The 24,516-nt window shown below is 41.9% G+C and overlaps 1 protein-coding gene across 1 annotated transcript; it reads left to right on the forward strand.

Moving 5' to 3' along the window:
• The first annotated feature begins 66 nt into the window (after nt 1-66).
• On the forward strand, nt 67-24,259 carry KRR1 (KRR1 small subunit processome component). The gene is made up of 10 exons (XM_077474259.1): nt 67-206; nt 4,340-4,518; nt 8,754-8,888; nt 15,913-16,038; nt 16,122-16,205; nt 19,296-19,352; nt 19,765-19,935; nt 21,505-21,582; nt 21,771-21,864; nt 22,604-24,259. Exons 1-10 carry the CDS (start codon nt 140-142, stop codon nt 22,741-22,743), a joined length of 1,131 nt encoding a protein of 376 aa, XP_077330385.1. The 5' UTR covers nt 67-139; the 3' UTR covers nt 22,744-24,259.
• The last annotated feature ends 257 nt before the right edge of the window (nt 24,260-24,516 follow it).

Genomic DNA, 24,516 nt, shown 5'->3' on the forward strand with positions numbered 1-24,516 from the left:
ACATTTCCGGGTGAACACCTTCCCCCATCGTCTGATCAGAGGAAAGAGAGGCGGAACTAATCTCTCACGGTCACTGCTGTGCGGCGGAAGGTGTTCCGCGTTGCGCAGCCGCTGTTTAGGTCACGTGTGCAGAGGCAGCATGGCGGAGGAGAAGCAGAAATTGCAGCCTGGTGCTGGTAAAAAGAGACAGAGAGAAAGCAAGCCTGGTGAGTGAGGCGCAGAGCCCTTGTCTGGAGATATCCGCGTCATTTGTAGTCACTGACCTGCCACGTGCAGTATATATATCATTATGTATTCACAGTGCAATCATATACACACATGGAAGAAATAGAGCTGACCACTGGAGACCCTGTCATCGCCCCCTGTACATCACAATCTGGATGCTGTGCTGTATCCTGTCTGCCCTTATTTTTAGAGCCCAACTCCTGGCTTTGTGTAACTTTAAATAGTTCTTTGGACCAGACTGCTCCAAATGACCTATTCACTTCACTAACAGATATCGATAGATCGTGTAAGGTATGTATGGAGCCTCAGCTACAGTATTCAGCACTGTGTTCCCATTCCTGGAGTCTGGCTGAGTGCTGCTCTGCTATTCACAGGGAGCTGTGTTTTCTATGAATAAATACAAGGCTTCCTCTGATTGGCTGAGGTGGAAAAGAGTACGGGTGACATTTATAAAATATATAATTTCCTCTGAATGGCTGAACAGTTGTCAGCCCAGCTTGGTTACCTTGATTTTGTTGTATGGACCTGCGGGGGGGGGGGGGTCAAACACATGCTCTCGGTGGCTGCAGCCACCAGTAGTGTGTTTTATATCTGATAAGTTGAATCCTTCCTGTCAGATGGAAACATTCCTGCACTGCTGCCTGATTGCATCCACCCTTTCCCCGTAATGTGCACCCCCACCATGTATACTGGGGTACACTTGCCCTTCTGTGGGACCAGGCATAGTGGGTACTGCCAGGTAGCAGGGAGGGAGCTGAGTGGTTACACTTTCGGTATTCTGCCAAAACAGCCCACTTGCCAAAATCCACATTACTTCTGCTGACTCTTCAGCAGCAGTAATTGCAGATTTTCGACGACTTGACTGTTTGCACAGAACACCGGCAGCGTATAATATGAATAAAGGTTTTGAAGTCCCGCGCTTATGGGGGGGGGGGGGAGATTTGAGAAGAACTGCTGCTTCTACCAATGCAGCCACCTAAGTGGAATGTATAAGGTAAGAGTTTGTTTAAAGAAGAGGGGGGGGGGGGGGGGGGTAGAAAAAAAGTCACTGTTCTGGGGTGGTGTCTTACACCCCTAAGTAATTAGCAAGAAATGGAAAATAACATATATCCCAGATGAGAACATAGGTAAAGTGTAAACCTGATATGTAAATAACGTGTCCTGGTGCAGCAGTCTGATATGCCACTGTTTAAATAGCCTCAGTGTGACTCGTATTGAAAAAAAAAAAAAAAGTTTTATCCCAATATGCAAATAGCCTATGTCCTGGCGTGGCACTATTTAAATAGCCTCCGTGCAACTCATAAGATCAGCGTGCAAAAATAATGCCAAAAAGAAAAGTGAACTACAATGCCCAAGTTTAAACATTTGTAAGAAACTCGTGTCCTTTAAATGATCAAGTGATACACGCTTACAACAATTAGTGAATTATGCTAAAAAATGCTCTGTGCACAAATAGCCCATATGCCGTACTGATGTAATAGAAAAATAAAATGACAGGTGCTCGTCATAAACTGTACTCTGTGCTTCTTATGGGTGCCCTATAGGTAATGCACTCACTGCAACCATTCACCCCATGCAGGGGTATTGCACTTTCACAATATGTGCCACTGTGTAGCAAACAGAGGACCCTTTCCTGTGTCAGCTGATTGTTTCCGTGTTTGCGGTGTAAGATATGAGGGTCTCCTTCAACTTTCACTTTGTAGTTCCCACATGCAGAAAAGAGACATAGACTTATGCTTCCAAGGCCAGTTTGAAGAAATGATGGCGATCTAATGACATGCTTCCTTCACTGCATGAGGTTTAAGCAAAAAAAGGAAGTCTGTGGTAAGTTGCGGCAGGACGGTATGTCATGCTGTACCATGTGCTCCTAAATTTAGGGCCCTGACCATTCAGGAAAGAGATCCCGGAAAGCAGGTCTTTTGCATTCTGGAATCTTGTCCCTGGACGAACAGGGCCCTAAATGTCGGTACTGCTTGGTACGGTATTTAGCCACAGCCACCTGTAGACTTTGATAGGCTGCCTACAGTGGGGCTGGAAGCAGCATCTGTCCCTCCTGGGCACATTGAAGCTGAACAAGCAGCTTGGGAGCCTGTAAGCATCATAATGGTCACAAGGGTGAGTAGTCATTGGTCAGCACGGTTTTATGGCCGGCCGCACTGACAAATGAGAATCTCTAACTGCTTCTGTGAAGCTGTCCCGGAAGAATATGGTTCATAAGAGATTCTAATTGGTCAGTGTGGTCACACAGTCCTTCTGATCAATGACATTGCTTGCATTATGATGCTTGCAGGCTTTGGAGCTGCTAGTAGTGTTCGCTGTACTGATTGTCTATAAAAGCATACTTACCCTTTAATGCGGTGGTCGCCAAGCCATTGATAGCGATCTACCCGTCGAACTTGGGCAGCCAACAGGTAGATCGCGAACATGACCCTGCTTCCCCCAAGCCTCCGCTAATCTCATCTCATGGATGAAAGGCAGGAGCTGCCTCAATTAACCCTTTCAAGTTAAAAAGCAGATGATTGCTGGCGTCCCAGCAACCAATTACCAGCTTGTTAATGTGAAAATTTAAATCTGGCAGCTCCCCAGTACTGTGCTGCCTCCTGCTCCCTGCTCTGCTGCACACACGCTGTCAGGTTGGAGAGTGCAACCTACACAGTTCTGGGGGGGGGGGGGGGTGATGTGAAGGAGGGCAGAGGACGCTACGAGGGCGGGCAGGATGGCGCAGGAAACACTCAATGTAAAATACACCTTAAAGCGGAGGTTTGACAAAATATTTATATTTTTTAAAAGTTAGCAGCTACAAATACTGCAGCTGTTGACTTTTAAAATAAGGACACACTGTCCAGGGCGCCCACGATGTCGGCACTCAAAGCCGATCTGTCGCTCGGCTCTCAGGTGCTGCCACCGCTGTCTTCGGTAAGGAAATCAGGAAATGAAGCCTTGCGGCTTCACTTCCTGGTCCCCTTCTGCACATGCGCGAGTCTCGCTGCACAATCCGGATGGTCCCTGCTGTCTCTGGGATCTGTGTGTTTCCCAGCAGACAGCTGGGGGGGAGGCGGGGAAGCGGGTGCAAATACCTGTAAAGGTGCCAAATGTGACACCGGAGGGGGGGGGGGGGAGGGTTCCCAAAAAGCAGAGGTTCCATTTTTGTGTGAACCTCCGCTTTAAAAACACATGTTCACCGTTTTTAAATAATGTACTTATTATTATAATGCAGGATTTTTAGAGTGCCAACAACAGTTTGCACAGTGCTTTACAACAGGGCTCGACAAATCCCAGGCGCCAGGTCGCCGTTGCGACTAAAAATTGTTCCCTGGCGCCTGGGTTTTTCTCACTGACAGGTGCCTCTGCTACAGGGCTGTTTGTGGGTTCTTGGGAAAGTGGAGGCCCTCCAGACACAGAGCACTGTCTGGTAGTCGGGATGGAGCAGGAAGTGAGCAGCTGCTGACATCCTCCTCCCTTCTCCACACACTGTTGGCAGAGCAGCGCCGCAGTGTGTGAAACTGTGTGTGGAGAGGTGTCAAAATGGCGGCTGAATGTCGGCGTGGGCTGGACACAGGGTGCTATCCAGTGTCAGTGCTGGCTATTGGTGCCCATCAGTGTCACCTGTCAGTGCCCATCAGTTCCTACCTCAATGCCGCCCCATCAGTGCCCATTAGTGCAGCCTATCGGAGCACATCAGTGAAGGAGAAAAAAAACATACTTGCAAAATCTTAAAACAAAAGTTGATTTTTTTTTTTTTTTTTTTGTAATATTGTCCTTTTTTCTCTTGGCATCAGGCATGAGCAATTCTTATTGCCCGATGCCCCAGACATGCAGTTCTGGGTGCTGGGCAGAGGATTTAAATAACTGGCTCCTAACTTTTTCAGCTGGCTCCTAGATTCTAAGCAAATTTGTCAAGCCCTGCTTTACAATATAAAGGGAGACAATATGATTCAATACAAGAGGGATTTTCTGTACAAGGGTATATATCATATGCTGGGCCACAGCTCTATAAACTAGAGGCTATCCAATAAAAACATGTTTTAAAATTCTGAATAATTATATACAGTTTCTGTATAAGTAGGGTACATGTGAGTTTGATAATAGCAGTGTATTTCTTCGGTTTGTACAGCTATCGATGAATCTGAACTTCTCACGGTTCCAGATGGCTGGAAGGAAGAGCCTTTCACCAGAGAGCATAACCCTAAAGGATTGTTGGAGGAGAGCAGCTTTGCCACATTGTTTCCCAAATATAGAGAAGCTTATCTGAAGGAGTGCTGGCCATTAGTGCAGAAAGCTTTGGCGGAAAGTGTAAGTAACTTTTGTCAGTCATAATAATTTGCAGATAAAGACGTTTGTGTTTGGCAGCAAATATGTGGAACTCCAGCCCACTGCTAAATACACAGGGGATACATACAGTTTGTGTGCATTGCCAATGTAATGGTAATGATGTCCAAATATTTTTGTGATTCATACACCTCTCATTCACTACTATTCATCATTACCTGCCTGCTCATTAGATGATCAGTTAGCATAGCTACATTAAATATTTCAGGAGGTTTCCTGCCTCCTGTAAGCTACTTTACACATCTGCCATTCCTCCAGGTGACAAAGTATTTAATTAACATTGGGCAGAGATAATAGACTCTTGATTTAATATACAGGCACATCTCCAAAAAAATTGAATATGATCAAAAAGTTAATTTATTTCAGTAATTCAGTTCAAAAAGTTAAGCTCATATATTCTATAGATTCATTACGCACAGAGTGATATATTTCAAGCATTTCTTTATACTATTTTTTTTATAATTATGGCTTACAGCTAGTGACCCCAAATTCAGTATCTCAGAAAATTAGACTATTACATAAGACCAATAAAAAAGGGATTTTAAATACAGAAATGTTGGTTTCTGAAAAGTATGACCAAGTACAGTATATTATGCACTCAATACATGGTCAGGGCTTCTTTTGTATAAATTACTGCATAAATGCGACGTGTCATGGAGGTGATAAGCCTGTGGGACTGCTGACGTTTTATGGAAGCCCACATGGCTTTGATATCGGCCTTCAACTTGTCTGCATTGTTGAGTCTGTTGTCTCTCATCTTCCTCTTGACAATACCCCACAGGCTCTCTATGGGGTTCAGGTCGGGCAAGTTTGCTGGCCAATCAAACACAGTGATACCGTGATCATTAAACCAGTTATTGGTGCTTTTGGCGGTGTGGGCAGGTGCCGAGTCCTGCTGGAAAATTAAATTAGCTTCTCCATAAAGCTGGTCAGCAGAGGGAAGCATGAAGTGCTCTAGAATTTCCTGGTAAAGGGCTATGCTGACTTTGGAAAAAAACACAAGTCGGAGGCGCCTCTGGGTGTAGAAATAGGACAAGATTTAATGTAGTTGCATTCATAGGCAACTCGCATTTTAAAGCTCATGGTCCCAAATGGGGGCATCATCAATGTGGTCAGTCCGTGTCTGCTGGTGGTGCGCTTCTCAGCTCGTTCCAGACACCGCTGGATGGTGACCAGCCGGCCACAGTGGAGATACACTCAGAGCAATGGTTCCCAGCAAGAGTGGATGACGTCACTGGTATGCAACGCGTTTTGTGAGCGTACTGGCTGCGAATGATGTGGCAGCCACATGCCTTCATAAAGTTCCTTCATCAAGCTCTGATGCGAATGATAAGCGATAGCCCTGAGTGCGGAATACCCCTCCTTTTCACCATCATCTCACATGGTCTGTGGACATTTTAATCACCAGTAAGACTGTGGACGTATAGGATATATATTATTCCATGCCCATACAGCACTTAAACCTAAAACTGTGGGACATTTAGTGCTTCTAGTCCTTTGCACCATTTACTTGTATATTATGCTGACTTTGGACTTGATAAAACACCGTGGACCAATACCGGCAGATAGCTCCCCAAGTCATCACTGACTGTGGAAACTTCACAGTGGACCTCATGATCCAGGATTCTGTGCCTCTCCGCTTTTCCTCCAGACTTTAGACCCTTGATTTTCAAATTAAATACAACATTTACTTTCATATGAAAAGAGGACTTTGGACCACTGGTGGATCTTGAAGCACTGACACCAGCTGTAGTCCACTTCATGTGAATCTCCCCCAAATTCTTGATTGGCCTTTGCTTTACAATCCTCTCAAGGCTGCGGTTATCCCTGTTGCTTGTGCACCTTTTTTATACAACACTTTTTTTTCCTTCCACTCATCTTGCCAATGATATGATTGGATACAGCACTCTGTGAACAGCCAGCTTCTTTAGCAATGATCTTTTGTGACTTACCGTATTTATCGGCGTATAACACACCAAGTTTAAGAGGGAATTTTAAGGAAAACATTTTTAGGAGGGACGTTTAAGGAAAAAAAACGTATATTTAAATGCCCATCAATTCAGCCTTATCAGTGTCCATTGCAGCCTTGCCAGTGCAATCATCGCTGAATTTAAAATTGGTGCCGCTGAGACTCGCCGGAGCGGAGTGAACGCCAAGGAGATCGCAGGGACTGGGTGGAGCCGAAATACACATAGCTGAGTGTACTCGGCTCCGCTCACAGTCACACCCACTGGGAGTGACTATGAGCGGAGCCGAGTACACTCTTTGTGTATCTCGCAGCGATCGCTCCGCTCAGTCAGAGGAGATCGGCAGGGGATCGGTGGGATCGGCGTACAACACGCACCCACGATTTTCCCCTGATTTTAAGGGGGGAAAAAGTGTGTGTTATATGCCGATAAATACGGTACCCTACTTGTGGAGGGTGTCTGACTGTCTTTTGGGCAACTGTCAAGTCAGCAGTCTTCTTCATGATTGTTTATCCTTTTATATAGCGATCAGTGCGATTAAAAATGCACTGATTGTGTAAATGTGATTGGCAGTGAAGTGGTTAACCAGTAGGGAGCGCTGCAGGGGTTAAGTGTGTCCTAGGGAGTGAGTCTAACTGTGTGGGGGGTGGGCTATGTGTAATACGACACTGATCACAGGGAGCTGTGATCAGTGTCCTGCCACTAGGAAGAATGGGAAAATGCTTGTTTACATCAGCATTTCCTCTTTCTTCCTCTCTGAAATGATCGCGGGTATTCCCACAATGCCGCGTCTTAAAGGGCAACGTACAGGTACGTTAATATGCCTGTACGTGCCCTTCTGCTGACGAATATCGACGTGAGCCAGTCGGCAAGGGGCTAACTTAGAATGAGAGAGGATCATGTTCTTTAGAAGATTATTATGAACATGACCAATTTTAAATGTCGTTGTCAGAATATTTACTGACTGAATCGTTGCACTGCAAGCATGTTTGTTATGAGAAAAGTCCTTGTTAAGCCCCATACACACTATCAGATTTTCTGCTGATTTTTTTTTCCTTCAGATTTACCAAAAGCATATAATATGAGGTCAAACCTTAGGAGTTTCAATGTGTATGCAATCAGGTAGGCCCTTGCACTACATGGTTTTGGTAAATCTGAAGACAAAAATCAGCAGAAAATCTGATAGCGTGTATGGGGCTTTATAAGACTCTTTCTTCTGAAAATGGTTTTCATGCTTTTATAGGTACAAAGAGTCTGCCTGTGTGTGTGTGTATATGTATATTTATTTATTTATTTATTTTTTCATTGACACTGCCTGTCTCCGTTTGGGATAAGAAGTAGACAATTTAAAGGTCCTTGTGTTACCACACATGACCATCATCTCTGTAAAGCAGAGGTCAGGTGCTTGATGAAGGTCACTGCCTGGAGCCACGGGAAATGAAGACATTGGGGGTTATTTACTAAAGGCAAATCCACTTTTCACTGCAAGTGCACTGAAAGCAAAGTCGCTGTAGATTCGAGGGGGACATGCAAGGAAAATAAACAGCATTTTAGCTTGTACGTGATTGGATGATAAAACCAGCAGAGCTTCCACTAATTTCAGATCTACCCCTTAGATTTAGAGTGACTGCACTTCCAAGTGCACTTGCAGTGCAAAGTGGATTTACCTTTCGTAAATAACCCCCTGTTTTTTTTTCGGATGGAACATTTCTGCTCCTTTTCTTTCCCATTGAAAGAAAAATGAAAACTTCACTTCAGGTATTCAGTCAAGAAAACAAACTGACAGATTTCAACCTCTGAACTAAAAAGTTATTGCTGTTGATGTCCCCCATTGACACAGTTTCTTCTCAAACTTCAGAAAACATGTTAAAAAAATAAATAAATAAAAATAAATAAATATATATATATATATATATATATATATATATATATATATATATATATATATATATATATATATATATATATATATATATATATATATATATATACACGCAAAATCCACAGCTCCAGGTCTAGTGGTCAGTTACTTGACCTGAAACCTAAGTATTAGTCATGTTATGTTTGCTGAAATGGAAAATCTGAATTCCAGCAGAGCCACTAGTCTTCCTTACTGTCTGTCAGCTTTATACTTCCTTTACCAACTGATAGGCAGGGACAGTCTTCTAGGAAAGACTTTTGTGATGAGGGAATTATCAGTATATCTAATTCCCAGTGTTTTCTTTTTTGCAGTTTGTGAAAGCAGAATTGGATTTAATTGAAGGCAGTATGACCGTTGCCACTACCAAAAAGACATTTGACCCTTATGTTATTATCAGGGCAAGGGACATGATAAAGCTGTTGGCCAGAAGTGTACCATTTGAGCAGGTGAGTTTGCTTTTACCCTCTCAATTTTGAAAAAGAAAAAAAAACTATTTTTTACTTTCTGTTATAATACATATCCAAAAAAAATTTAATTTCTTCATCAATTTAGGCCAATATGTAGTCTTCTACATGTTTTTGGAAAAAAGAATCCCAATGAGTATATATTGATTGGTTTCTGCGAAAGTTATAGCTTTTAGTGGGACTGCAACATTGCAGCAAACAAATCTGACATGAAGTGATGCTTTTTGGGGACCAGTGACACCAATACATCAGTGCTAAACAAATGCACTGCTAATTTGTAAATGACACTGGTAGGGAAGGGGTTAAAATCGGGGCCATCAAAGGGTTAAGTGTGTCCTCTGAGTGTTTTGTAACACTGTGGGGGATGGACTGACAGGAAGAACAAAAATATTACAGAGCACACGTGTAGGGCTGAAACAATTAATCGATATAATCGATAATGAAAATCGTCAGCGATTTTCATTATCGATTAGTTTGTCCGTACCATGCGATCCGCAGAGCGGGCCGCGGCCTTAGGAAAGGCCGCGGCTTCGGCCTAGCTCCGGAGCTGGCAGCCATCTTGGTACACCGGGCGGCGGCGAGCTGCGCGCTGATGTCACCCCCAGCGCGTTCAGCCTGTGTCAGCCCAAGTGAAGGAATTCTGGAGGAGTCACGCTGGATGCCTTGCCTGCCCTCATTCAAAACTTCTTTTATGCAGGTACCACTACATTTATTACCTAATCTAACCTAATAACTAACTACTATCTATTAAATAGTAGTTAGTTATTATCTAATTCTATCTAAGCCTTTCCACTTGCTCGGCACAGCCACATTGTTGATTTAAATAAAAGGTACAGCACTATCTCTCCCCCCCCAATAAAATGCAGCTTATTACAAGCATAAAAACATAGCATATCACTGACGATTTGTGCCAATAGGCATCCCGGGACTCATCACGGCGGTTTGTTTGGAGGAACTTTGATCGCTGGTGAGCTTGGCGCAAATCATCAGTGATATGCTGACTATGTTTTTATGCTTGTAATAAGCTGCATTTTATTGGGGGGGGGGGGGGGGGATATAGTGTTATACCTTGTTTATTTAAATAAAATGTGGCTGTGGGGGGCGGGGATAGTGTTATTTTTATAAACTTTTTTTTGCTGATCCGAAAATTGATCCGATCCGTGACTCTGATCCGAGGAACGATCCGATCCGTGAGTTTTTTGATCCGTTACACCCCTAGTCCGCACCTTTCCCCCCCCCCCCCCCTGCCGGTCCGTTAGAATCCTGTGTATCCTCCCATGTCCTACGCATGCACCACGTCCATGAGCACGCAGCTATGCCTGCTTGCATTCTCCACCCAGCTGACGTCCCGCCAGCAACGCACCTGCGCTGCTTTCGGCTCCTCCTCCCCCCCTCTACCCAGCAGCCTTCCGATAGACCCGCCGCAGAGCGCAGGCGTGGCAAGCCCTCGCCGGGCCACTTTCCAGCGCTGCCGTGATTGGAGGTTGTGCTCTGCACATGCGTGCATCCATCTCCCGGCTTCGGGGTGCCCTTCGCTCCATTTGGAGGAGTCGGCCGAGTCACGTGTGGCGGGTCCGGACTGAGACTCCGCCCCACACCACCCCGGCACACAGAGGAGGAGCCGCTGTCACCATGAAGGGGTGAGAAAACCCGAGACACCGCAGGGGGGGGGGGGGGAGGGAGGGAGCACTGAGAGGAGGCGGGGCAGTGACACCATGTGAGAGGGGAGGAATGTGTCACCTATACTGGGGGGGACACGTGTGTGTGTGTGTGTATATATATTTCTCCCCTTTTTTCCGTTTTTTTTTTTAAAATTTTTTATCCGATTAATCGAAAAAATAATCGGCCAATTAATTATGAAAATAATCGTTAGTTGCAGCCCTACACACATGCAAAACTAACATTTACCTCCCGCAAGGCTTTTTAAAAACGCCTAGACATTTTCCAAAAACATCAAAAAATATGGGAATTTGGTCACACCATATTGCTATATGGTGCTTAAGATCACTTACTGCAACAAAGTACCCCATGATTAATGGGTCCTACACTACCCATAGATTGGGAGATCCTGCTTCTCTGAACCATGGGAGCTATACTCTATATAGGAGAACATGAGGTCTCCATCATGACACAGATGGTCACTAATGAGAGGCACTGATGAGGGAGTGGGGTGCTCCACCCAAAAGGATTTGGTCAGAATCCATACAATAGACATACAAGATATTTGGGGGGCACACCCTAGGACTGACAGGAAGAACACAGAGATCCGTGTTCCTGCTTACAAGGAACAGAAGATTCTTTACATAGGCAGATCCCCGTTCTGCTGCTCTGTGGAGGGTGGCCGGTGGATATTGGGTCCGCCGGAACTGCTGATTTGGCTCCCGCTGCGGGCAACAGCCCCCATGGTATCTATTGCATGAAATGACGTACAGGTCAAGCAATAGAGTGCCCTGCCAAAGTATATATGCAGTGGGCACTCTTTTAAGTGGTTAATGAAACCCCAATTTGGGAATGTTAACTTCTTGACGACCATGTAATGTATATATGCATTGACAAGGGACGTAGGCTTTAATGCCCTGCCACCACACAGAGTGGCCTATGTGCTGAGAGTCCACCCCTACTAAAACCCCCTCAAAGGGCTGCCTGGAGGTGCTGTTAAGAGGGTAAACCAGAGTATTGGCTGTTGCTTTAAAATTGCCTGTAGACTTTCAACTTCAGATTGTGCTTACTGAAGCCTGCTAGCAGCTTGTTTAAATGGTAGATCTGCTTTGCATATGTGGCGGCAGGCTCCTGAAGAGCACACGCTATGTGTTTTTCAAAATTAAACTCTACCTAAACTGCAGTTAGGTTTGGGTATTATTTGTCTAAGTTTTACTTCTGTATCAGTCTGACTGGACTGTGAGATGTTCAGCCTGGCCACAGGGGGCACTGTCTCGGGTGGCAGGCGTGGAACTATGGTCTGGTCAGGCGCTTAAATTTCTCTCTTTTGGAGCCAGGTCAGTGGGAGCAGCCCTCTCGCTGTGCCCTCTGGAAGAGGGTATTTAAGATGTGGACGTCACGTGTTTCAGGGTCTGGTCCAGTATGATGTGCTGATTTCATGGTCCTGGTCCTCCTGGCCAGCCCCCAGGAAGGCTATGGCCTGGGGTGCGGATCCACCCAACTTTGATGCCTCTGGGCTGGCTAGCCCGGGGCAAGGAAACTAAAAGAGGATTCTGAGGTGGTTGGGTGCCGTCTTCGGTTCAGGAGAGACCCATTGTACTTCGAGTATTCCAGGGGAGGACTCTTTAGAAGAACACCACGTATGGGTTGGTTTTCTTAACAAGAGCCTGGAAGAGCTGAAGTTACCGAAAGAATCCGGTCTCGTGGATATCGCCAAGCAGGCTGAAAGATCCAGGCATCCTACAAGTGTTCTACAGCTTAGTTTCCCACATGTTCTGTAACAACGTCTGTGACAAAGACTTTGTTCCTGAGTAAGCACCTTGTTGGCTGCTAGGCCTTGTGAGAGAGGGACTGTCCAACCTGAGTGTTCATCCAGCTGCGAATGGCTATTCTATGGATGCAGTCAAAGTAAGCAAATTCTTTAATGTTTTTTGGACTTTGACATTGAGAGTACCTGAACTACCTTTCCAACCCTCTGATCCCAAGTTGAAAGACTGTTCAATGGTCTGAGTTTTTGCAAATAAAATCCATTCAAGTGGATCTATTGTCAGTCTCAAGTTAGTAGGTCATCTACCACGGGACATCCCCTAGACGTGTAACAAGGAGAACGGAAGGTAACGGTAAGCCCAAAAATTAGTGCTGCACATACAAAAATTAATGTTACCTCTGAACACCCTCCCCACTCCTCGGGTCCTAGCTGCAATTATTTTCTGTGACATACGTTCTCTGCCACTTACATGTCTGTCAATGTACTATTCAGTACACTTTTCACTCAGTACACAGCCCAGGAGACTGTGTCTCGGAATAATGCCTGAAATAGTGAGCAGTAATTGATCAGTGTGGTCACTGACCAAGCAGAAAATTATTTCTGAGGGCATTTCATACATCAACAGTGTAATGAATGCCTCCTTTTCATACAGTTTTAGAAAATCACAGCAGCTCCAAATTGAAATGCAAGGGTCTTTTTTAATAACCTTAAATGAAAAAAATTCTTAAGTAGCATTTTTTATGTTCTACTTTGAGTCCTCTGCAGCTGTCATTTTGGTAGATTAAAACTGATATTCAGAGTATTTTATCTGTGCTTTCTCTGCCTTAAATTAAAATTGTAACCCTTTTTTCAGATAGTATAAGGAAAGGCATGTTTTTCATTGTTATTTGGGACCCTGCACTTATGAGTGTGTCATGGGATTAGTTTTAGATGTAAGCAGTGTTTTAGCTATGTATCTTCCCCCCCCCCCCCCCCTTTTTTTTTTTTTTTTTTTGTTAAACATATATCTTTGCTTTATTCAAACTATTTACTGTATATTGTTAAGCTGGCCATAGGTTGTGTGTAGTGTTTCTTCTTCTTATTTTTTTTTTTTCAGTCAGTTGGCTGAACGAAAGGGGGGGGGGAAAAGATTTGAACAAGCAAGGTTGATGGAGGAATCCGCCCCCCTCCCCCCCCGTTGAGACATTTATATTCAGTTCTCTCCGCTATCAGAATACACGATCAGTGGCTGCAGCCAGTCTACTGCATCAGTGGACTGATCGACAATCCGACATTCCAGGGATGGCTAAGCATGGATAAAAATGCAGCTAATCCCTGCTGAACTAGTGGAATTTCTATCCATTCTTAGCCAACTTAAAGTATAAATTCACCTTTGGGAGCATGTTACATCCATATTTAGGATGTAACATGTAACCTGCTCCAGCAGTGAGTTGAGCTCAAACTCGTGTAAGTGTAAAGGGGGGAGCTGCATACTTAAGATTTCTCACCTTTTAAAGTGTATTTTGTCCATTTAGGGGAGATTTCTCTTCACTTCCTGTCCCTTGGCCTAAACAGGAAATGAGAGAAAATCCCACAAAAGTGAAGGAATCTTGGTGTATCATCAGAAATAGTGCCCCCCCCCCCCGTTGGCAGATTTCCTCACTGTTCTGTGGACAACCCAAAATGTGGGATTTTTTTACTTTCACTTTCGAAGATTTACTTCCTAGCCAGTGGCAAATGCAGGCGGACATCAAGCCTGCTGTGTGAGATGCGCCCTACCCAGAAGAGTGACACTGCTGTAGGGCGGTCAGCAAGTGACTAGACTGGGTTTGGATAGCATGCCAAAGCTGCAAATATTGTTAAGCTTTTAGTAGGTAGACCGAAAATCTCATGCAAGGTCTGAAGGTCCTTCAGATTTTGACCTAGATATAGTTGCGGGATATACGCAAGGCCCATTTCTAAGCGTTGATTAAATCTCTACAGTTTTAATAGCTCTGGAAAATGAAAGTTCTGAAAAATGCGGGTGTAAGCAGTATATCCCTTATACTGGCACTGATCTTTAATCCTATTCTAGACCTTATCTATCTTAGCTAAAGTGGGAAACTCCCCGCGTCGAAACAATTGTCTTCCTAGAAATAACTTGGACAGTATTTTCCTAATTGGATCAATCCTCGTGTCTTCCTCCAATTCTGTTATATGTTGGAGCTGTGCTGACAAAAATATATAGGAATGGGTTTGGAACGGCCTGCCCCGTTTACTTAGCTTGCTGCAATATTTCTAATTTTAATGTGAGAATTTTGCCTTTTCCAGATAAGCATACAAAGTAATAGTGTCCAGCGGTTTAAAAAAAAAAAAAAAAAAAAAAACATAGGGAGCCACACCGGAATATTATGTAAAGCATATAATAATTGTGGCATCCATATCATTTTAATAAGGTTTACGAAGGTGGTAATTTGCACCAACTTCTAGCTTTCTGTTTTATATTTAATGAACAGTGAGTTAATTAAATCTGCTCAGCAACCATGATAGACCATGGTCAGTATACAGGGCCAGGCAGGATCAGCCAGGTTTTTTGGGCGATAGAAGGGGCTAAATTACACAGCACAAGCACTGTGCTGCTATTCATGCTTTAGGGCCGGTTCACACTGCGGGCGATGCGAGGCGACACGACTTGCCTCGCCGCAATCTGACAAGTCGCCCCCGTTCTGTACAATGGAACCGTTCTGAGAGGAGCGACTCGAGTCGCTCCGACTCAGAAAAAAAGGTTCCTGTACTACTTCTGGGCGACCTCGGGGCGACTTGCATTGACTTCTATACAGAAGTCATTTGCAAATCGCCGCTGAGGTCGCGGCAGGTCGCGGCGAGGCAAGTCTGTGTCGCCTCGCATCGCCCGCAGTGTGAACCGGCCCTTAAGGGAACAGGATCTGTGTGTTTTATTTTTAGGGTAACAAACAAACACTTTAAGATCTGTTGTCAACAGAGAAATCGGTCTATAAGAAGTTGTCACTGTCAAATCCTTCCCTATGTTCAGTTACCCCACAATAATGGCTTCATACATAGATTCACAGAATCCAAAGCTGCCTATGAATAGTTGAGTGTGGCTCAGACCGAGTCTACATTGTTTCAGGTGTGAGATGGGAAGCTGGAATCCAGCACTGTGTGTAGCTGAAGCAATACATACAGTGTTTGGAGACGCTGAAGCATTTAGTGAAGAAAATTGTTCCTTTTGGACCAGCTTGGTCTAAACAATTTAAATTGACAAGAAACATGGAAATCGGCTTTAAGCCGTGCAACTGAAGAAAACACATATATGCATGTTTCACCCTTATGACTTTTATACTTGGACTACAATTAGCCATACAGTCATAGTAATTTATTAGAGCTTGATTTGATGGTGTCTGTAATGTTTTCTCTCTTCAAGGATGCATTTTTAAATGCAGTTGTCTCAGAATATACTGTCGCAAAATCCTAATTTTCACTTTTGATTACCCATTATATAGACGTTACTATTAACATTGCCTGATGAAGTTTTCTGCGATTTTGTTTGCCATATGGGAAAAAAATGATTGATAACTGTTATTTCACCTTTCTTTCCCTCAGGCTGTAAGGATTCTCCAAGATGACATGGCCTGTGACATTATTAAAATTGGCACTTTAGTTCGAAATAGGGAAAGGTTTATTAAAAGGAGACAGCGGCTTTTGGGACCTAAGGGATCTACTCTGAAGGTATTTTATAGAACTTTCATCACTGCTCTAGAAATATTGTTTTAAAAAGAATGTCCATTTATTTATTGTATAATTCTTTTCAGGCCCTGGAGCTTCTCACAGACTGTTACATAATGGTTCAGGGAAATACAGTATCTGCTCTTGGACCCTTTAATGGCCTTAAAGAGGTAATAGAAAAAATGCTTTATATTTTCACAAGTATGATTCTTATGTGTGTGAGTAATTCCATTGCTTTTAGGTATTCATAGTGTAATCTTGGAAAGGAAGTGCATATGGTTTTTTAACACCTAAGGCAGGCCATACATGATTCTTATTTTTTTGTTCAACTAGCAGGTTGAATAAAATAAAAAAATAAAAAAAATAAGATTTCCCCATCCACACATTTGATTCCACTCCCACGGAGCTGTTGTATTCTGCCGGCAGGGAACCTTTGCAATGATCAGTGTTGCTGGCTATAGCCGGCGGTACTAAGTGTATGGGGAAAAACCCAACAGGCTGTTTATACATAAGTTGATAAATCAACTTGTATACAACAAACTAGCCCATACATGGATAGAAATTCGCCCGGTCCCTGCTGAACCATCTGAATTTTGATGCAGCTTAAGGAACACCAGGGAAATGGAAAATATCTTTAGTCCATGGGTGTCCATAAAAAACAATGGATTACTTTACCATTGTTCTAAGTATAATTACTGTATGTTAAATCTTGCTTACCAGTACATTCCCATCATCCCTTTCATCTGTCATTTGACATTAAGTGAACCGTAGAAGTGTCTGCTGTCGCTGCAGAAAAAGCTGTACATCTAAAATGATTGACATGAATTACATCCACAGTGTGTACATTTAATTAAAGTGGATGTAAACCCAATTTTTTTTTTTCTTTTGATGTCATAATGTAGAGTATAAGATTTCCTATTATTTGAGCCCAGTCTTTCCACAAAGAGTTAATCCATCTCTGAGCAATCATCTTTTAGTTTTCAGTGAGATAAATCTTGACAGAGAAAAACTTTGTCAAATCCTCCCCCTTGCTGTGACAGGTGATTTACATATCTAGTGCACTAGCCTAAGATGCATGCATTTTTTTTTAATTCCCTCCCACTCCTTTCTTCTGCTGCTCTACAAGGATTGGCTGTTCCCACCTCAGCATGATTTGGCATGCTAAAGTCATGTGGGGACTTTTCTGAGTTTGGACTGGATGTTGGTGATCATAGCAGAAGTTCAGTGTAAGAAATACACAGGAGAAAATGCATGTTGATAAGGGGAGTGTAGAGGTGGGTGGGGAGTCTACTGACATAACGACTCCACCCACTGAGCCCTGGAAAACAGACCCACCCACAAAATCTGCAGTTTTTCAGGTCTCATAGCAGACAGAGGAGAGACATTTGACAAATAAGTATACATGCAAGAGGCATGTATATGCTTCTAGATAACCAATATTGTAGTAGTTTAGAAAGGATGAGAGTGGTTAAACTTCCACTTTAAAATCGTACTGCATTGGTTGGTATGTAGGCAGCACAGCATTTATTTGGGCACTTATCAGGAAGTAGAAATGAGATTCTGAGGAATAACTGCAGTATCGGAAACATTGACCCTTAGTCTTTAGAACAAAGCAGCGGTAATAGATTGGAGTTACAACAATAGAACGGAGGATGGGTTTTAGAGAATTGTAAAATACTTTGCTGGTAGTAAAATGCCATTCAATGTTTGAAGAGAAAAGTAAACTTGTAGTTTTTTATTTTAACCCACTGAAATTGACAGTTAAAAAGAACCCTAAGTCCTACAGGTTATGGTGAGGTTGGCTTAAAAGATTAGTTCATCTTTAAATAAAAAATGAAAAAACAAAAACAGGCTATGCAGTTAGTTAAGAAGCTGCAGTAGGTAACCGTAATATCAGCCTGTTTACACAAATCCTCAATAATGTATCTACCATACCTTTTAGGTCACTAGCCTGCCCAAGAAACATTCTGAATGGCTCCATCCTGCCCTGTTGCCACATCAAGCCAGCCATTGGATGCTCACCCCCAGCATTACAGGAGTGAGCACCATGCTTTTTCATTCACAACCTTTAAGCTCTGCACAGAGGCATGCAAATCAATTTTTTTTTCCCCTTGGCCAACTATACATCCAGGACTGCTCGTTTATAGCAGAGATATAGCTGTCAATTTTATTTAAAACTTTATATGGCTGTTTTAGGCTTGTTAGCCATCATCCGTGCATTGCATGGAAACTATGGCTTTTAGGGAGTAGGGTTTTGGGGACCAATGAGACAGTAAAGACTTAGAAATTCCAGGGAAGTCGGTATTCAGATATCAGCTTTCAGGCCAAAAGTCAGCTCTGGCATGCCTTTCTTTTCTCAGTGTAACAACATCAAGACTGACCAATACAGGAGTGTTCTTGTGAGGAACAGGGTTATGTTTGAGCTCTGAACTTGAAGCTAAAAGTTAATATTCACATTCTAGGTTTGGAGATAGCCAGAGTACTTAAGCTTATAGAGAGTAGTGTATGTGCATATACATTGTGAATAAACACGCATGAGTGCTCCCTTTGCAAGCAGCTTGTTATGGGGACACTTGGAAGGGGGGAGGAGCCACCCAGGAGAGCTGTTTGAGGATCAGGGTTGCTCTGTGCAAAACCATTGCACAGAGCAGGTTAGTACGACTTTATTATTATTTTTTTTTAAAGGGTAGCTTAACCACTTCAAAACAGGGCACTTATACACCTTCCTGCCCAGACCAATTTTCCGCTTTCAGCGCTGTCACACATTGAATGACAATTGCGCGGTCATGCTACACTGTACCCAAACAACATTTTTATCATTTTGTTTCCACAAATAGAGCTTTCTTTTGGTGGTATTTGATCATCTCTGCTTTTTTTTTTTGTTTGTTACAAAACTTTGTGAAGAAGTAAGTTTTTTTTTCTTGCACTGATGGGCACCATTGAGGTGGCACCGAAGAAGTGGCACTAATATGCAGCACTGATGCAGCACTGGTAGCTGGCACTGATGTACATTAATGGATTGTACTGATGGATGCCAAACAATGCCTGCCAATCATTGGCATCCATTGTGGGCACTGATTGGCATACCTGATGGTGCTTAGTGGTGGGCATCCTTGGGGGGGCTGTGATGATAATCAAAAAATGTCTCTTCACACAGTGTCAATGCTATAAAAATCACCTATCAGACTTATTCTAGCTTACAAAATACCTGCATTTCATATTTCCGGTAGCAATACATTTTTCCTTTTTTACCCCTACAGGTTAGAAAAGTTGTTCTGGACACCATGAAGAATATCCATCCTATATATAACATTAAGGTAAAGGTGGTTTTGTATTTCCTCTTTGAGAACATGTTCAGCCTTTAGCCTAGGTTTACATTGCTGTGGGTTAGAAATTGTGCAAGTTCAGCTGAACCTCGCACATTTTCAACCTGCAGCAATGCAGTCCGACATCGGGGGTGATTGGACAGAGATCTGCACTTGAAATCGCCAAAAGTAAGGAACTACTTTTGGGAATCATTGCAGCGCCGCACCGATTCAGCCTGTGCTATTGCCGGCAATGGCTGCCGATTTGGCATGCGATTTGACATTTCGGACCAATGTGAACCTAAAAAAGGTTGTACTGTGCTTATCTACTTTCACTAGTGAATTAACTCCTGGGATTTTGTGGTATCATGTTTGAAAGGTAATATCTATGAATTTTTCAATGATTTTATGCTGTATCCTATAGGCTTTAATGATCAAGCGAGAGTTGGCAAAAGACCCAGAGCTGAGAGCAAAAAGCTGGGACAGGTTTCTGCCAACATTTAAACATAAAAATGTGAGCAAGAGGAAAGAACCGAAGAAAAAGACAATCAAGAAAGAATATACACCATTCCCACCACCACAGCCAGATAGCCAGGTATGGTGCTTTTGTCAATAGGTAAATAAAAGCAAAATTTGTCAGTAGGTCTGACAATATGTCAGTTAGGTCTTTTAAGCCTAGTGTACCGAAAAAAGTTTTTTTTTTTTTTAAGGAAAATGAGAGTGCCAGATCTGTAGCACAAAATGCCTACTTCACACTCTCAATGATGAAAATTAATATTTAGTTAGTAAATTGTAACGAACCATAGTAGTAATTGGCAATGCACCGAAATATTGGCCAAAAATATTATCAGTATTTTGCCAATAGAGAAAAAGGTGACAATAATGGCGCCAAAAAATTCACGCGATTTTATCATGCTTATGGTGAGTTTTTCTTAGATTACGCGAGTCAAAAACAGCATAAAAAAATGTAACCTGGGTGCATTATTCATGTGTTCTTGCTGCATTTTCAATGCATTTGAACAGGGAGGTGCGTTTTTGGTGCGTGTGTCGTTTTTATTTTTTTATTAACCAAAAATGCAGCAAGCGAGATTTTTAACACCACAACATAAGCGCAATGGACCAGTATGAAGACATACATAGAATTTAAGGGGGTGCATTTTTCTTGAGCTTTTCTTGCACTAAAGGTGCCGTTATGGCCGACCAATAAATTCATATTCATTTAAATTCCTGATATTAAAAAGTCAAATATACAGTAATACAATTATGTATAAAAATGTTTTTAAAAAAACTGCCATTTTCAGTTTTGGCACCAAAAACTTTCATTTTGGTGCACCACTAATAAATGCATAACAAAGTTATATGTGTAAAGGACACCCAATGTCTTTGTCAGTGACTGCAATAACAACCCCCAACATTGGTGTCTGTGCAGCAGGGTAAAGGACATGGAGGATCAGGCCAGCCACACACCTTATCATGGAGGAGGAGTGATGGATCCCAATTGCCCCTATCCCTTCATGTTTCACTTGAAATTAATTGATGAATGAAAGCTACAATAGTAGCTTTCATTCATAAAGGATTGCTGAGCAGTTGTCAAACTGATAACCCAATCCTACAGATTACTCAGGAATATTGCAGCACTCCCTGTGTAAACACCAAAGCTGCTGTAGAATCCTGCATGCCATTGGAGAGGGGCGCACACATCGGGTTTTGCATGCATGCCGCAGGTTTCTGCCCACTGGTTCGGGGTCTCAGCCAGCACTGAAGAAAGCCTTACAAGACTCCCATATATAGTGACATTTTATTGCCAGTGCTTTTCACAGATTGACCACCATTTCTTGCCTATGTTGTTCTCTTAACTGAGCTCTGTTTTACAGCACTGGAATTTAGAAAATTCAGTCTTTGTCCAGTTAAATCCAAACGGCATGCAACACTATTGATAGGATACATAAATAGATAGTAGAAAAATAACTATCCCTGCAGTGTAAGATATTAACTAATTATTTTTCATGGCCCCTTGTACAGTTGAAGTTTAAAGCCAATGGAAATATTTGGGTATATGTATGTGAGAGAGTGCTGTACCAACTATTCTAACATGGTGGCATGTGTCACTTCTATAAATATGTATTTGACTCCATTTAAACTATTTCCTGTTTGGCTTTTATAGATTGACAAGGATCTGGAAAGTGGAGAGTACTTCCTGAGAAAAAGTCAGAAGAGGAAAAAGAAACTGGATGATATAAGAGTAATGTCTACTATTGTACTTTTCAAACATATAATTGTATGTTTTGTGTATTGTATTTTAAAGAAAACCTCTGCTCCAAACTGATAAATCAGGTTTGCCTTCTTGCTTTCATGTAATAGTATGCCAGTTAACTGTATTGCCTCAATACTTTTTAATCTAAAATGTTTTCTTTATTTTTCAACCTCCAGACCAAACAAGCAGCAGCTGTGTCTAGACGTCAGGAAGAGAGAAACAAAGCATTTATCCCACCAGAGGAGAAACCAGTAATAGAGCCCCAGAAAGGTAATAGGAGCCATGGTGGCTTTGTAGTTAATAATATGACTGACAGCATAGTGTATACTGCTTTTCTTAACTATACTTAAAGCTTTTAAACTTAAGAAAGCGAATTCTGAAAAGACTTTGCAGTATAAATCTGGTTATATGGAGCATTAACAATCTTCCAAAAGAAATTATCTCTTCTGCGCACCGTTAACAGAAAACACGTACAGTTACATTAACATCATTTTGTTGGTATAGAGTACTGTGAAATTTTTACTGCAAGCTTTGGTGTTAGGAGAAAGCAATAAATGGAAAGATTGAAGTATGTTTCTAGGAGTAACAGCATCTGTTGAATTGTGGAATACACATAGCAGGGAGTTTTTAACAGCAAACATTCTTGTGAAAACTGCTGCCGTTTTCCATCCATTCGCCTTGCACATGTATAATTGTGATAGCAGAGCTGAAATGCTGATTTTATACACAAAGTCTTAAGGTGGCTTTATAGAAATGGTGTTATTGCAAATTTGGATATTTCAGTATAATTATGACCATAGGATTTAAAGAATTGCAATAGAATAGGGAAATTATTGCTATGTTGTGTTTTTTTTTTTCTTTAGTAAAGTTTCTGCTTGAGTGTACACTCGGACTGTTTTGTCTATTAGCTTATTGATAGAATCGTATATAAAATAAAAAAAAGGGTGGTTTTGTGTATGACCACCTGAATTGTATTATAGTACTAACCGAAGAACTGTTATATTTTCAGAGCCCACTTCCACCAAGATTGATGTAAATGCCCTTAAAGAAAAACTAAAGAAAGCAAAAGGCAAAAAGCTTGGCGCTCTTCCAGAAGCAGAAGTAAAACAAAAGTTGTTAACATCTGACAAGAAGAAAAAGAAAAAATGATGGATGAGCTTCTCTGATATGGTTTCTCTTCCTTTTTAATAGAAGAGTTTTATCAGATTGTTCTCTTCAAAGAAGATAACCCAAACCTGCAACGGTCTACATTAACATCACGTTTAATAGAGTACATCTTTGTGAATATTGTGATTTTTTTTTTTTTTTTTTCCTTTTCATAAACTTTGACCTTTCATCTAGCAAATCTGAGTAATTGGGGTAGCATCATAACAGTTTTTGCTTGTTTAATGCAATGACATTGTAAAAGTCTTCAATTTTTTCACCAGTTTTTGCTGTTTTTTAATAGTTGACCTAAAATCCATTTTTTTTTTTTCAGTAAACCCAAATCATTGTTGGGGAGTGAAGGCTGTTTTTTGAATGCCCCTTTTCTAACATAGAAAACCTCTAAGGTAGGCATTCAAAACCAATAACACCCAACTTCAGCACCTTAATTTCCATAACATTAAAGGGTTCAGCAGGTGTTAATCACTGTTGTGCAGTGTTTTTAATGTGTGCCTTCTTCAGTTGGCTTGCAAACATTCTTTTTAGTTTTGCTGTGTAGTACAGCTTCAGCTTTACTTTTGGTACCCTGCTAACATCAGCTCTGTAAGTATGACACATATCATCTATGTATGCCCCCACCTATACTTGCCATTTCACAAAATACACACCATTCTCTCCAAATGCATTTTGTAAATGGCTTAAAGTAGGCAGGGACAGATGCACAATACCAGGGCTAATGTCTGGCAGTGGGCCAGAAAACTGTACTATCCAACAAAACAAAAAAAAGTTTTTCGAAGTTGAAGAAAGCTGACATCAAATTGCTGCACAGCAAAGCTAAACCACTACTAAGTTCTTCTAAGCAATGAAACTATTGATGCCCATAGTTCCAATGATGCAAACGTGGCTTATTAAAGCGCTGTTCTGCCCAAAAAAAAAAAATGTAAAAGCCAGCAGCTACACATACTGCAGCTTCTGGCTTTTAACAATAGAACATTTACCTGTCCTGGCGTTCAGGGATGTAAGTGGTCCCGAAAGCCAGCCCTATCTGTCATAGCAAGTTATTTAAAGAAAATGTGAGCCTGGTTACTGAGCACACACATTTATTTATTCTGCAGCCCAAATTGTAAAACAGTACTCTGAATGACCTGTGAACAAGGGCTAGAGTGTTTTTGGCTCTGTGTAAATGAATATTTTCAGAAAAAGCATGACTTTGCCTACCATCATTGGGGGCTCTAGTGGTGGACTATGGCCCCCAATATGACAGGTTGACTTCAAGTGTCATAATGTAATAAAACCTTTTTTTATCCAAATAAATATTGCTCTTTCAAGAGGGTGTAGGCATAAACAGTTTGGTGAAATAAACAAAATGACACTGTGCAGGTGAAATAAATATAAAGTGACACTTGGAGATTAATGCCATTCTAAGCCTGCAGGTGGTGCTGTTTTCTAGAAAATTCATTTTTTCCAACTATTATTGCAGCTGTTTGTATCATTTTTATAAATTATATATTTTTACACTTAAGTATTTATCTTTTGTGTGTGATACATGGATGTCTTGATGCATACTTTTTTTTTTTTTTTTGTATTTATACACACACTGGCAGATATTTGTTAAAACTGGACAAAACCTGGTGCAGCTCTGCTCAGCTTCCAGGTTTTATTATCAAAGCTTAAAGTGGTTGTATACCCACAGAAAAAAAAAAAAAGAGTAAACCAATTAATAAAAACCTGTAAGGCAAAGGCATAATAAGCTAGTATGCACCTCATTATGAAATACTT

This window comes from Lithobates pipiens, unplaced genomic scaffold, assembly GCF_037356315.1.
Source record: "Lithobates pipiens isolate NorthernLeopardFrog02 unplaced genomic scaffold, aLitPip1_a1.2 Scaffold_8, whole genome shotgun sequence".
NCBI lineage: Eukaryota > Metazoa > Chordata > Amphibia > Anura > Ranidae > Lithobates > Lithobates pipiens.

Coding starts and splice junctions, on each gene's coding strand:
- KRR1 (XM_077474259.1), top strand. CDS start 140: ATGGCGGAGGAGAAGCAGAAATTGCAGCCTGGTGCTGGTAAAAAGAGA. Junction 19,936..21,504: donor CACCACAGCCAGATAGCCAG/GTATGGTGCTTT, acceptor TGGCTTTTATAG/ATTGACAAGGATCTGGAAAG. Junction 21,583..21,770: donor AGAAACTGGATGATATAAGA/GTAATGTCTACT, acceptor TTCAACCTCCAG/ACCAAACAAGCAGCAGCTGT.